Here is a 15422-nt window from a genome sequence, read left to right on the forward strand (position 1 = left end):
CACGTGCCTGATAACCCTTTGTTGGCACTGTATAATCTCAGTTACATTGAGGGCGTTCTTCCTACTTCCTGGACCAATAGTCTCATTGTGCCTATCCCTAAGCCCCAACAGCCTGATACATTTAGGCCGATCTCCTTAACTAGTTGTCTTTGCAAAACTTTTGAAAGAATGATGCTTAACAGATTGTACTACAGAATCAGACATCAACTTTCCCCCTACCTCTATGGGTTCATGAAAGGTAAAAGTGTGCAGAACTGTATTTCCACCTTTCTCACTGCACACACCTCTACTAGTTTTACCACTTTTCTTGATCTAAAATCTGCATTTGATATTGCAAACAGAACAGTTATACTACATGAACTAGCCAAAATGAATATTGGTGGTAGCTTACTCTGCTGGATAATAGGATACCTGTCAAATAGAGTATCCTCTGTCCTTTACCAAGGCTTCAGAAGTGATTCTAAAGAAATGTCTTTAGGTACACCGCAGGGAGGAGTTCTTAGTCCCATGCTATTTAATATTCTGATTAATGCTCTCCTAAATGCTCTACCTGCCTCACCTAAACATATAGCTATAAGCTATGCTGATGATATCATGATCCATACAACAGGGCATAAGAAGATGAATACCATTCTTAATGAAGTTCAAGCAATTTGTAATCGACTAGGCCTCATAATATCTTCCTCTAAAACAAAGATATTAACAAGCAAACGACATCCCCCACCCATCTATTTGCAGGGTGAAATCATTAGCTACGTTAAAACTTACAGATATCTTGGTGTAGATGTACCCTTTAACAAATCCACTATACCACAACTAAACAAGAAATGCAAAGCTAGGCTAAATGCTCTCAAAGCTGTTGCTGGCTACAATCCCAACTATGGTGCTAATGTGAGAATCGTGAGAATGATGTACATAGCCTATGTTAGGTCCTTAATTGATTATGCTGCTCCCATGTTGATATTAGCTAGAGAAAGTTCCCTCCGACCCTTGGAGTTAATGCAAAATGAAGCTCTCAGGACTATTCTTGGCTGTCCCAGATCTACAAAAGTTCTTAACATGAGGAAGGAGCTTGGTATTTCTAGAATCAGTGATAGGATTGTTGAAATTAACACTGTACTCGGTATTAGAATGTTGAGAAACGAACCAGACACTGTCACAGTGAATCTTACCAAGTGTCTAGAGGTAAATACACACAGATCTAAATGGATTGTGAAAACGTGCAATTGCATTAAGTTTTATAACCTGCATGAACTGTATCACTGTAGGCAACAAGAGCATTTCACCCCTCCATGGAAGATGTGTTCATTTAATATCACATACCTACAAGTCCCTCCCAAGAAGCTCATTGCTAGTAATCCCTTCCTTAAATCTCTTGTTAGAGCAACTGCTCAAGAAGAAATTTTTCGCCTAGCTGGTAGTAATAAGTTATCACAAGTTATATACACTGATGGATCTAAACAGGAGTCTTCTGGCAGGGCTGCATCTGCTCTTGTTGCCACCTCCCTAGTTAAGAACGATAATAAATTTGTTGAGTTAGGCATAAGAATTAACAACTGGGCGTCTACACTGCAAACTGAATTGTTTGCAATCCTAATGGCGCTAAAGCTAACCTATGACACTGAGCTTGACTCTATCATCATTACTGATTCTATGTCATCATTGAAGGCTCTTGGCTCATATAATGACTCCAACAACATGCTCATTGGGGAAGCCAGGTATAGATACTCAAAAATTAGGGACAAAGGAATTAATGTACAATTGCTATGGATCCCATCACACATTGGATTACTCCTTCATGATAAAGTTGATATGTTAGCCAAGAAGAGTATCCAGAAGGAGAACATAGAATATAACTTTGGTATAACTGTGTCTAGCATTAGGAATAATATTAGGAGAGAAGTAAATAATGAAGATGATTGTTATAGGAATGCAGTTAGAAGCCTGAGTAGATCTATAACCCACTATGATAACATGAACGTAGATAAGTATGTTTATGGAGCAACTTGCAATGTGAACAGACTGACTGATGTTGTAGTGGCCAGGCTTAGGCTTGGTTACAAGTACTTCTGGCAGTTTGGGAGACACACAGATGATGATCAAACTAAATGTAAATTATGTGATCAGGCATATGGTCACTCTCTTGAACACTATGTGCTTAATTGTCCACTTATTGAGGAATACAGAGACAGACAGTATAATAACCTATGTGACATGTCAAGATATCTTATTAATGAAAATAAGATACCAGATATACTAAGCAAATTTCCTAAATTTGCTTGTAACAGATAAGTGAACTATAGATATGTAGATATAAATCCATATGTATTCCTGTTAACCCTTTGGGGCCTAGTTCCTAGGCCTTTTGTGTATCCATATGCTCTCGCGCTACCGTCCACAGGATGGATATGGGGTGCACAATAAACTAGCCACTTCGGTGGCAAAATCTAAAAAATGTATTAATTAGTTGAGTGTAACTATTTAAATCTAGAATTTGCTTATACCTTTCGCATAGCCCGTTATTTTGCTGCTGAAAACAGATATTGAAGTCTCCCAGTATTATTGTCTCGTAATTGTTTTCAAGTCCGGAGAAGACTCTGGAAAAGTCTTCTAAAAACTGGTCCTGGGTAGGACGGCGGTAGCTAGTTCCTACTAAGATGGGTTTGGTCTTGGGAAGCAGCACTTCAAACTATAGAATCTCCAGTTTATTGTTATTTAAATCAAGTCTTGGGCTGTAAGCTAAGTCATTTCTAATGTAGGCACATACTCCACCACCCGGGCTAAAATAACACGAATTCGATCCCCAGCTAGTCGCAGTATTGTTAATTGCCTAAAACCACTTGTTCGTGAAGGCTGGTACTTCAAACGGGGGTAGAATGAAAATAGTTCTGAGCTTACCACAGCCACGTATGTGCTGGCATCAGGAAACATACCCAGTACGACAGGGTACGTGATGTTTGTAACACTGATGGCTCAGTGGTTAGATCGTCGTGGATTGTGTGTACTCACCTATTTGTGGTTTCTTTACGTGCTTGGCTAGGTGTGGGTTCCAAACTGGTGCCGCATACTCCAATATGGGCCTAACGTACACGGTGTACAGGGTCCTGAAGGATTCCTTATTAAGATGTCGGAATGCTGTTCTGAGGTTTGCTAGGCGCCCATATGCTGCAGCAGTTATTTGGTTGATGTGCGCTTCAGGAGATGTGCCTGGTGTTATACTCACCCCAAGATCTTTTTTCCTTGAGTGAGGTTTGTAGTCTCTGGCCCCCTAGACTGTACTCCGTCTGCGGTCTTCTTTGCCCTTCCCCAATCTTCATGACTTTGCACTTGGTGGGATTGAACTCCAGGAGCCAATTGCCGGACCAGGTCTGCAGCTTGTCCAGATCCCTTTGTAGTTCTGCCTGGTCTTCGATCGAGTGAATTCTTCTCATCAACTTCACGTCATCTGCAAACAGGGACACCTCAGAGTCTATTCCTTCCGTCATGTCGTTCACAAATACCAGAAACAGCACTGATCCTAGGACTGACCCCTGTGGGACCCCGCTGGTCACAGGTGCCCACTCTGACACCTCGCCACGTACCATGACATGCTGCTGTCTTCCTGACAAGTATTCCCTGATCCATTGTAGTGCCTTCCCTGTTATCCCTGCTTGGTCCTCCAGTTTTTGCACCAATCTCTTGTGTGGAACTGTGTCAAAGGCCTTCCTGCAGTCTAGGAAAATGCAATCAACCCACCCCTCTCTCTCGTGTCTTACTTGTGTGTGTGTGTGTGTGTGTGTGTGTGTGTGTGTGTGTACTCACCTAATTGTGGTTGCAGGGGTCGATACTCAGCTCCTGGCCCTGCTTCTTCACTGAGTGCTACTAGATCCTCTCTCACCCTGCTCCATGAGTTTTATCATACCTCATCTTGAAGCTATGTATGGTTCATGCCTCCACTACCTAATTTTTTAGGCTATTCCACTTCCTGACAACTCTATGACTGAAGAAATACTTCCTAACATCCCTTTGATTCATCTGGGTCTTCAATTTCCAACTGTGACCCCTTGTTTCTGTGTCCCCTCTCTGGAACATTCAGTCTTTGTCCACCTTGTTTATTGCACGCAGTATTTTGTATATCGTTATCATGTCTCCCCTAACCCTCCTGTCCTCCAGTGTCGTCAGGCCGATTTCTCTTAACCTTTCTTTGTAGGACATTTCCCTTAGCTCTGGAACTAACCTTGTCGCAAACCTTTGCACTTTCTCTAATTTATTGACGTGTTTGATCAAGTGTGGGTTCCAAACAGGTGTTGTATACTCCAGTATGGGCCTGACGTACACGGTGTACAGTGTCTTGAACGATTCCTTACTAAGGTATCGGAACCCTGTTCTCAGGTTTGCCAGGTTCCCATATGCTGCAGCAGTTATCTGGTTGATGTGTGCTTCCGGAGGCGTGCTCATTGTTATACTCACCCAAAGATCTGTCTCCTTGAGCGAGGTTTGCAGTCTTTGGCCACCCCCGATCTTCATGACTTTGCATTTGGCGGGGTTAAATTCGAGAAGCCAGTTGCTGGACCAGGTGTCCAGCCTGCCCAGGTCTCTTTCAAGTCCTACCTGATCTTCATCTGATTTAATTCTCCTCATTAACTTCACATCATCTGCGAACAGGGACACCTCTGAGTCTAACCCTTCCATCATGTCATTCACTTATTCCAAAAATAGCATTTGTCCAAAGACCGACCCCTGTGGGACCCCACTCGTCACAGGCGCCCACTGTGATACCTCATCACGTACTATGACTCGTTGTTGCCTCCCTGTCAGGTATTCTCTGATCCATTGCAGTGCCCTTCCTGTTATATGCACCTGATCCTCCAGCTTCTGCACTAATCTCATGTGAGGAACTGTGTCGAAGGCCTTCCTGCAATCTAGGAAAATGCAATCAACCCACCCCTCTTTCTCATGTCTTACTTCTGTTACTTTGTCATAAAACTCCAGAAGGTTTGTGACACAGGAGACCAGCATCTGTGCTGGTTGTCGTTTATAATCTTGTTCCGTTCCAGGTGTTTCACCACTCTCCTTCTGATAATCTTCTCCATGACTTTGCATACTATACACGTCAGTGACACTGGTCTGTAGTTTAGTGCCTCGTTTCTGTCTCCTTTCTTAAAAATGGGGACTACATTTGCCGTTTTCCATACCTCAGGTAGTTGCCCAGTTTCAAGGGATGTGTTGAAGATTGTGGTTAGTGGCACACACAGCGTCTCTACTCCTTCTCTAAGGACCCACGGGGAGATGTTGCCCGGTCCCATCGCCTTTGAGGTATCAAGGTTCATTAGCAGCTTCTGCACTTCCTCCTCAGTTGTATGTATGTCATCCAACATTTGTTGGTATATTCCCTGTTGGTGTTCCCCTCTGTTCTGTCTTCCCAGATCCTTTCCTGTCTCTACTGTAAATACTTTCTTAAATCTCATGTTGAGCTCCTCGCATACCTCATGATCGTTTCTTGTGAGTTTCCCACCTTCTTTCCTCAGCCTGATCACCTGGTCTTTGACTATTGTCTTCCTCCTGATGTGGCTCAACAGCAGTTTCGGGTCAGATTTGACTTTCGATGCTATGTTATTTTCGTACTGTTGCTGGGCCTCCCTCCTTACCTGTGCATACTCGTTTCTGGCTCTTCGACTAAATCTCCTTATTTTCCTGGGTTCTTTGCATTCAGTACTTTTTTCATTCTCTACTGCACTTAATTTTTGCCTCCCTACACCTTCGGGTAAACCAAGGGCTCGTTCTGGTCTTCCCATTATTTCTGTTGCCTTTGGGAACAAACCTTTCCTCTGCCTTCTTGCATTTTGTTGTTACGTATTCCAGCATTTCGTTTATTGACTTTCCTACCAGTTCTCTGTCCCACTGAACCTCCTGCAGGAAGTTCCTCATACCTCTGTAGTCCCCCCTTTTATAGTTTGTCTTTTCCCATTCAATTCCTGTTACCCTCTCCACTTGTAACTCTACAATATATTCAAAACTTAGAACCACGTGATCACTAGCTCCAAGGGGCCTCTCATAAGTGATGTCCTCAATGTCTGACCGGCTCAGTGTGAACACAAGGTCCAGTCTTGTTGGTTCATCTTCCCCTCTCTCTCTGGTAGTGTCCTTAACATGTTGATGCATGAGGTTTCCCAGTACCACATCCATCATCTTGGTTCTCCATGTTTCAGGGCCCCCATGTGGCTCCAGATTTTCCCAATTGATCTCCCTGTGGTTGAAATCGCCCATAACCAGTAACTTTGCTCTGCTCATGTGAGCTCTTCTTGCCACCTCAGCCAGTGTGTCCACCATAGCTCTGTTGCTGTGTGCGTGTGTGTGTGTGTGTGTGTGTGTGTGTGTGTGTGTGTATGTGTGTGTGTATGTGTGTGTGTGTGTGTGTGTGTGTGTGTGTGTGTGTGTGTGTGTGTGTGTGTGTATGTGTGTGTGTATGTGTGTGTGTGTGTGTGTGTGTGTGTGTGTGTGTGTGTGTGTGTGTGTATGTGTGTGTGTATGTGTGTGTGTATGTGTGTGTGTATGTGTGTGTGTGTGTGTGTGTGTGTGTGTGTGTGTGTGTGTGTGTGTGTGTGTGTGTGTGTGTGTGTGTGTGTGTGTGTGTGTGTGGTGTACTATATATAAGGACTATTAGATAAGTATACATAACATGACCCACCTGAGGAAGTTCTCCAGCCTGGGTAGCTCTAATAGGTCAGAGGAGCTTGGGAAAGAGGAGTGAAGCATCTCAAACTCGTTTGTGAGGATATTCCTCACCCAGCGAGAGAGGGAGCCAGCCAGCTGACGTTTCTGCCATCACCATAGAAATAATGCATTAGACACACTATCGCTGCTCATACAAGGAAAAAATAAAGAACTGAATAGAAGCACTGGATACAACATACAGGAGGATCATCTGACAGAAAAAATGACTTAGGCATGGTAATGTTAGATGACCTATCATTTAGAGAGCACAATATGTAAATGCTTCAAAATCCAGAAAATAACAGAGTAAACAATGTTAAATATCAAAATAAGAAAAGTAATGCCAGTAATGACACAATTCAAATCACTTGTGCTCTCTTGTTAAGAATATTGTTCAGTGTTGACGGCTCCATTCAGGGCAGGAGAGATAATTATCAGAGCTGAGAAAGTTACTGAGAACTTGTACTGCCTGCACAGAATAATTGAGCATTTAAACTACTGGGAATGCTTGAAAACATTTGGAAGAGAAGAGATACATGATAACAATAAATGAAAGATATTTAAGGGCTTAGTCCACAGTTCACATGCTACCTTGACAGTAGTATATGGGAAGAAGTGTACAACAGATCCTGTGAAAAGCAGAGGCACCATGAAAGTGCAGTAAGAGAACACTGTGTCAACATTTGTGGTTCAGTTAGGTAAAAGGACACATGTGCAACTAATGAGGCATTTTAATGCGGCAATGTTTCTGCAATAAAATACCACATTAGCTGGACGTGTCCTAACATATTGAAGGTAATTCTATCAATACTATTACATCCTTGGTTCATGTCTACTCAACATGTTTCCACAAGGTATCAGAAACACTGGGAGAACTAGTGTAGAAGAGTTTTAAGAGGAAATTTGAGTACTGGCCCTCGCCAGTACCAGAATAACGAGGCTGCCATAAATATGTGGGTCGGCAGGCAACCAAAAGCAATTGCCTGGTTGAACAGGCAGTCAATAGAAAAGCCTGGCAGGTTGTCGGGCTGTGAAGGTAGAAAAACTCTCCGAGTGGGTCACAGATATATCAGGGTCACAGATACATCGGGGTCACAGATATATCAGGGTCACAGGTCTACCTTCTACACCACAGAAACCAATTGACTGATCTTAATGAAACTCACATAAAGTAAAAATTTTCCAATAGCAGTAAGTATAAAAAAAAAGCCTATGGATGAAAAAAAAATTATTATAATTTTTACCTTTTTCTGGATTCTATATAAAAACCCATCTCTTAAATGGCTGACGGAAACTGCGCAAAAAAAAAATGAAGCAGTGTAAAAAGATTTATAATTTTCAGCTTCATGACCTAATTTCTTAATGTTGCAGAAACATGAATTGACAGACAAAAAATAATTATATGTGAAATTAGGACAGTGAAGCCTACAAGTCCACGAATATTGTAAGTAGGATACATACACTGATATATTGGAAATTCACATGAAATAGGTACCAAAATATCGCATTAAAGAAATGCAAATTACAATCGACATAGTTAAAAATCAATATGAAAATTCCATAAACAACGCGATCTAAAATTTAAAGTTTGAAACCGATCAGAAGATGCATTCTCTGTTTACTGAGTGAAAACTAATATCCCAGTTTGTTTAATATTAACAAATTAGTGCCCACACAGCCTAGTAACAAGGTGAACTTTGCTTTAATCAAAATATTTCAGCACTAAAAGTTTGAAACTGATCGGAAGAGGCATTCTCCAGTTACTAAATGTTAGCCAATAATCCCAGTTTTGTAAACTATGTTAATAAATTGGCAAACTGACACGCAGAAAATTTAAGTCTTTTATAAACTGATAAGATACATTAAGTGTAAATGATTTAAACAATTCAGAAGAGATAGATGCGCTAATATAAACAATTGTTTAAATAAAAGAAATGTGTAGGTACACACCAGTTAGCATTTTATACCTTCTAAGTACCATACACTTGTGTTGGAAATTTGAGAGTGATCAAGCACTCGCATATATCCCAGTGAAAGTGCTGTGATTATATTCTTGTATGAGCTTGCCATATTGACGCCTTCAGTATACTGGCCAATAACAGTTCAAACCTTCTAAGCAAGACACAGCAACGCTAATAGGTTGACAATGATCAGAAGATGGTCAGAGTAGCCTGCACTTGTGGGTTGGTCGCTTCATCATATAAAAGTATCCCCCATTTTTTTATAACTACAGCCCACTGTACCACAACCCATACAAAAAGATCAGTACAGAGTGTGGGAATCAATATATTTATTTCTTTATTAACATTTGCAAACTGGGCCTCACACAATTTATTAATATTGTGAACTTTCCTGCTAAAATGCACCAAGGCTAAAAATTTGAGATCGATCAGAAGAGGAAATCTTTAAGCAGTAGCCTGAAACTAATAATCCAGTGTTTGTGGAGTTATGTTAGTGACTCACATTATTAGCCCCTGCACAGCCTGAACCCATAATGTATCTTTCTTTAATGTACATCAGCCATTAAAGACTGAAGCAGTTCAGAAGAAGCATTCTCAAATTATCGCACGAAAAAAGATACCCCCTTAATTTGTTTAATAAAACTTTTAAATTTACACCTTACTCCAACAACACTCCGAACTTTCTAAGTAGGAAGCATCAGAAGCCGTTCAGAAGAGGATGTTCTCAAGTTATTCCATAGCAATTGCTGTGCTATTTGCAAGTGCAAAATTGGTAAACTGAAACATTAAAGTCAATCAGACGAGTTCACAGTTATCACACGAAGCGTTGGAGGTGCTTGAAGGATGAAGAAGAAACACTCCGACAACCAGTAATGGTATTCCATTGCATGAAATACCATTAATGGTAGACTTAATAAATAAGCCCTGCTTTATGTAGAAACGTTGTCTACAATCATATATGTCAGGGGTGAAAAATAAGAACGTAATGCTAAAAGAATGTACTAGAATTCTCAACTTCACTCGCAAATCAAAACAATGATTCCTGAGACAGCTGACCTGTGTGGTGAGATAGAGACCAGCTTCCAGGTGGGTCCTTATGGCTTTCAGTAGCGGCAGCAGGAGTTCGGGGTCTGAAGGCTTGACTTCAACTAAAACAAGCCACTTGGCGAGGGTCTTATGTGGATCAGACACCCTGGAGAAGAACACCAACTGCTGAAGCAACACCTCACCCACCACCCCAACGCTGCCCTTGTAGTCACGAACAGTATCCTGCCAGGAAGCAAATATTGTGCGTAAGTCAGCTTATGGAAGAAAATAAAGTTTAGATTCTTTCTTCATTGTGAAAAAAAATCCATAAGATGATTTTTTTCCTACAATGTGGATGAAATTGTATTCTTTGTCAACGTCCTAATACATCAATGAAAGTTTATTAGTCATCAAGGCTCTGAAATTATCTATAGTTATCCATCTATATTGTATAACTTGGTACAACGACAATCTCTGTTCATTCTTGCTGGGATGTTCACCTCAGTCTTGATATTCTTAGTTGCACTTCTTGCAGTCAATGAAATTATACTAAGTATGAAACATTGACTTCTACACATCAGTTATATATGAGCCATTTAAGCCTTAAGTTGTATAACTGTCGAGCCGAACAGGTAACACTGGTCAATCAGCAAGAACTCATTTAAAATTAAGTCCTTTCTAACATTTTCTCTTATACGTTTAAAGATATTTTATTTATGTTAATGTAAAAATTAATAAGGAACTTTAGGAAACTTGCCTAACCTTATTAAGACAAGCTCAATTTAGTGTAATCCAACTAAATATATTTTAGATAAGTTTACAATAATTTAATAATAAACAAACACAATGAAATATATTTTTTTCACTAGGTTGAGAATAATTTTTGATAAACTATTGCATAAACAAATTTTCCCTCGCCTTATTCGGCAAGAAGAGCTTTGCTATTTAAGCCGAAATCGCAAGTTTATTTATGCCTAACAATAATATAACAATAGTTTCCTATGCACCCCAAAGCCTGAACGAGGCTCGTGTTGTTCAAGACTGTAACAAGTAATGTGGTGTTGTTCAAGACTGTAACAAGTAATGTGGTGTTGTTCAAGACTGTAACAAGTAATGTGGTGTTGTTCAAGACTGTAACAAGTAATGTGGTGTTGTTCAAGACTGTAACATGTGTTGTTGTTCAAGACTGTAACAAGTAATGTGGTGTTGTTCAAGACTGTAACAAGTAATGTGGTGTTGTTCAAGACTGTAACATGTGTTGTTGTTCAAGACTGTAACATGTGTTGTTGTTCAAGACTGTAACAAGTAATGTGGTGTTGTTCAAGACTGTAACAAGTAATGTGGTGTTGTTCAAGACTGTAACAAGTAATGTGGTGTTGTTCAAGACTGTAACATGTGTTGTTGTTCAAGACTGTAACAAGTAATGTGGTGTTGTTCAAGACTGTAACAAGTAATGTGGTGTTGTTCAAGACTGTAACAAGTAATGTGGTGTTGTTCAAGACTGTAACAAGTAATGTGGTGTTGTTCAAGACTGTAACATGTGTTGTTGTTCAAGACTGTAACAAGTAATGTGGTGTTGTTCAAGACTGTAACATGTGTTGTTGTTCAAGACTGTAACAAGTAATGTGGTGTTGTTCAAGACTGTAACAAGTAATGTGGTGTTGTTCAAGACTGTAACATGTGTTGTTGTTCAAGACTGTAACAAGTAATGTGGTGTTGTTCAAGACTGTAACAAGTAATGTGGTGTTGTTCAAGACTGTAACAAGTAATGTGGTGTTGTTCAAGACTGTAACAAGTAATGTGGTGTTGTTCAAGACTGTAACAAGTAATGTGGTGTTGTTCAAGACTGTAACAAGTAATGTGGTGTTGTTCAAGACTGTAACATGTGTTGTTGTTCAAGACTGTAACAAGTAATGTGGTGTTGTTCAAGACTGTAACATGTGTTGTTGTTCAAGACTGTAACAAGTAATGTGGTGTTGTTCAAGACTGTAACAAGTAATGTGGTGTTGTTCAAGACTGTAACAAGTAATGTGGTGTTGTTCAAGACTGTAACAAGTAATGTGGTGTTGTTCAAGACTGTAACATGTGTTGTTGTTCAAGACTGTAACAAGTAATGTGGTGTTGTTCAAGACTGTAACAAGTAATGTGGTGTTGTTCAAGACTGTAACATGTGTTGTTGTTCAAGACTGTAACAAGTAATGTGGTGTTGTTCAAGACTGTAACAAGTAATGTGGTGTTGTTCAAGACTGTAACATGTGTTGTTGTTCAAGACTGTAACAAGTAATGTGGTGTTGTTCAAGACTGTAACATGTGTTGTTGTTCAAGACTGTAACAAGTAATGTGGTGTTGTTCAAGACTGTAACAAGTAATGTGGTGTTGTTCAAGACTGTAACAAGTAATGTGGTGTTGTTCAAGACTGTAACAAGTAATGTGGTGTTCTGCCAAAAAGATACAGTGTTATAAAAATATTCAATTGGTACCCAATACAGTTTGGATAAATCATTACGTTAGTCATAATTTGCATATAGCCTACCACATCACATCTTACGAAATGGATAATCAACTAAGGTGACATCGCACTTACTAAAACTAGATTTGTAAATCATTTCTCATACGCGAATTGGAAGAGAATTTACGGTAAAAGATTCTACGATAACTAACATTTTTTTTCAGTCCTGAAATAAGTGTACTTGCTTATGTTAACATATCGTCCACCTCTCACCAAGGAAGATGATGTAAAGAAGACTAATTTGTCTTAGCTGTCTTTCCAGAAGGGGATATACGAGTATGTTGTGGTCTAACGATGGACCGGAAGGGGATATATGAATATGTTGTGGTCTAACGATGGACCGGAAGGAGATATACAAGTATGTTGTGGTCTAACGATGGACCGGAAGGGGATATATGAATATTACACAAATAACCCGCACATAAAAGAGAGAAGCTTACGACGACGTTTCGGTCCGACTTGGACCATTGACAAAGTCACACTAACAGAGGTGGAGCAGGACGGCTATATATAGGCAGGAAGAGGTGGAGGTAGTAGTAGTAGTAGTAGTAGTAGTACAAGAAATGTATATAATACCGACAGGATGAAATGACACATGCACAACACCCGTCGGTATTATATACATTTCTTGTACTACTACTACTACTACTACTACTACTACCTCCACCTCTTCCTGCCTATATATAGCCGTCCTGCTCCACCTCTGTAGTGTGACTTTGTCAATGGTCCAAGTCGGACCGAAACGTCGTCGTAAGCTTCTCTCTTTTATGTGCGGGTTATTTGTGTATCGTTCCAGTCACGGTATTGTGCCTTTTTGTTATTGATATATGAATATGTTGTGGTCTAACGATGGACCGGAAGGGGATATACAAGTATGTTGTGGTCTAACGATGGACCGGAAGGGGATATACGAGTATGTTGTGGTCTAACGATGGACTGCTGAACGGAAACATTCTCACCACCTTCTAAGATTTACTAGATACTAAAAAAAGACTTTATTGATATTATTAATCCCAGAGGGATAATAACCCTGGTACCACAAAAGTCATGCAGTGTAGCTTACTGGTATTTAAGGGTCTTTGTGATGGCTCACATCCTGGCGGATGTGAGCCATCACACGTTATTAACTCTCAGGTAAATATCTGATGTTACATAAGGAAGCAAAGAGGTATAGTATAGACAAGGAGGAACAGTGAATGAAGGGAAGCACAGAGTAGCTTGGAAGGCACAGTGAAGAGAGCAATAACGAACACTTGCACGGTACTTCAAGACTGTGTCACGAACACTTGCACGGTACTTCAAGACTGTATCACGAACACTTGCACGGTACTTCAAGACTGTGTCACGAACACTTGCACGGTACTTCAAGACTGTATCACGAACACTTGCACGGTACTTCAAGACTGTGTCACGAACAAATGTTAATATTCTTTCTACTGAAGTACAACTTCCAGCATCACATTAACCTTAAATAAACAAGAAACATTAAATGTGTTATGTTTTATCTATTTACAACATTAATTCATGTGTGACTGAACATTAATAAACAGTCACATTCAAGTGTACTTTGTAATATTTGTGATTAAAACTTATTTTCAAAAATGCTTTACCTATTTTCACACTGAATTTCATTATTCTTTCAGTATAATTTAATATGAGTGAAAAGGTAAATTATGTTACATTTTTACGTTAATCAGCTAGTTACTAGTAGGATTATTTTGGTAATAAAATGAATGATTTCTGAAAGACGCTTTGATTCTGATTCGTTCTTTCAGTTCATGAAGACAATACTGTACATATTGCTATAAATATGTTGCAAAGTGCGGCACTCATCACACTTCTGATTATCTAATGTTTTTAATGATGTTCTCAATTTTCTGGGAGAGAAGGTTCATGGAGGATTACTTCGTCTTCTTTTATTTGTTGATGTTTTTGATCTAATTCACCTTCGTGTGGACTCTGAACTCTCTTTCATTCCAAGGTAAATGCTATTATCAAAAATTTGGTGTTGTTGTAGCCTCTCCTCTATCTTCTGTTCTTCCTAGCCTTAATTTAGAATATTTCGAAACAGTCTTACTTCCTGCTATTGGAGTGGGTCGCTCTCTTTGGCTTCGCTATATAAATGACGTCTTTGGTCTTTGGCCACATGACTAGTCTCATTTATTCGTTTCCTTGATGCACTTAACAGTCTTGTTTCTTCTGTCAAGTTCAAAGCTGAATGGGAATCTAGCTCTTTGCCATCTTTCCTTATGTTCATGTCCACCGCTCTGCAACAGGTTTTTCTTTTTCCGTCTGCCACAAGCCTATGCACAGTGAAATACACATTCACTACTTTTCTGTTAAGGAAAGTATTTCTCTCTTCCTTCGTGGCCTCCGCATCTGTCATCCTCGGTTTCTTGTCTCTGACATTTTCCACTCTTCACAGCTCGTTCTTTCACCTTGGCTATCTTTCCGATTTCATAATCTCTACCTACTCTCGTGTTAAATGGCCTCTCTTCTTCCAGATACACTTCTTCTGTAACCTCTGTTGCTCTTTGCCTTCCCTACATTTCCATTCCTGAAAACCTTAACAACATCCTTCGTCCTCTAGCTATTAAACCTGCTTTTCGTCACATTAATACCATTCGCACTGATTTTGTTCATTCTTCTCCACCTGTCACTAATGTTTTCGGTGTCTACTCCATCTCCTGCTCTTCCTGTCCTCTCCAATACTTCGGTGAAAATGGCTCTGACAGAGTTAAAGAACACAAATGTGTTTACATTGGTGACACTAACAGTGCTCGTTTGTATTATGTCAGAGATCACAGTCATTTTATTAACCGGTCCTCTGCTAAAACTATCTAACCTTCAAGCCTTCAGAAACGCCGTCTTGTTGAAGCGGCTCTTATACACAACTTCCATAATATGAATCTTAGTTCTGGCCATGTTTCTGTAGATGCCTTCTCATCCCATTATGTTGTCAAGTGCTCTAAACTTCAGAACACCCGTGACTTGACCTGAACTTTGCCACCACCTCTTCTTCCACTTTATTGACATTATCTTTTTTTCTTTGCCTTTCCTCTCTTCTGCCTTGGTGGATTTTATCCCTTTTTTTTTTTTTTTACCTGCGGGGTTTTTGTCCAGTGGGATTTTTACCCACATCGGGTGGGTCAGTGGCCCTCCTTCGGTGCTCCTTTGTTATCTTGTTCTTTCACACTACCACTTTTACCACACTAATTCTTTCATAACTACTA

The 15422-nt window shown here is 40.0% G+C and overlaps 1 protein-coding gene across 5 annotated transcripts in view; it reads right to left on the reverse strand.

Moving 5' to 3' along the window:
- Window positions 1-15422, reverse strand: part of LOC128695978 (serine-rich adhesin for platelets) — a 203918-nt gene that overhangs the window by 89000 nt on the left and 99496 nt on the right. For all 5 annotated transcript variants that reach the window (XM_070093092.1, XM_070093093.1, XM_070093094.1 and 2 more), the window contains 2 exons: window positions 9711-9923; window positions 6668-6798 (listed from right to left, as the gene is read on the reverse strand). In XM_070093092.1, coding sequence (XP_069949193.1) covers window positions 6668-6798; window positions 9711-9923 — 344 coding nt within the window. The remainder of the gene's footprint in view (window positions 1-6667; window positions 6799-9710; window positions 9924-15422) is intronic.

Source organism: Cherax quadricarinatus, chromosome 41, assembly GCF_038502225.1.
Source record: "Cherax quadricarinatus isolate ZL_2023a chromosome 41, ASM3850222v1, whole genome shotgun sequence".
Lineage (NCBI taxonomy): Eukaryota > Metazoa > Arthropoda > Malacostraca > Decapoda > Parastacidae > Cherax > Cherax quadricarinatus.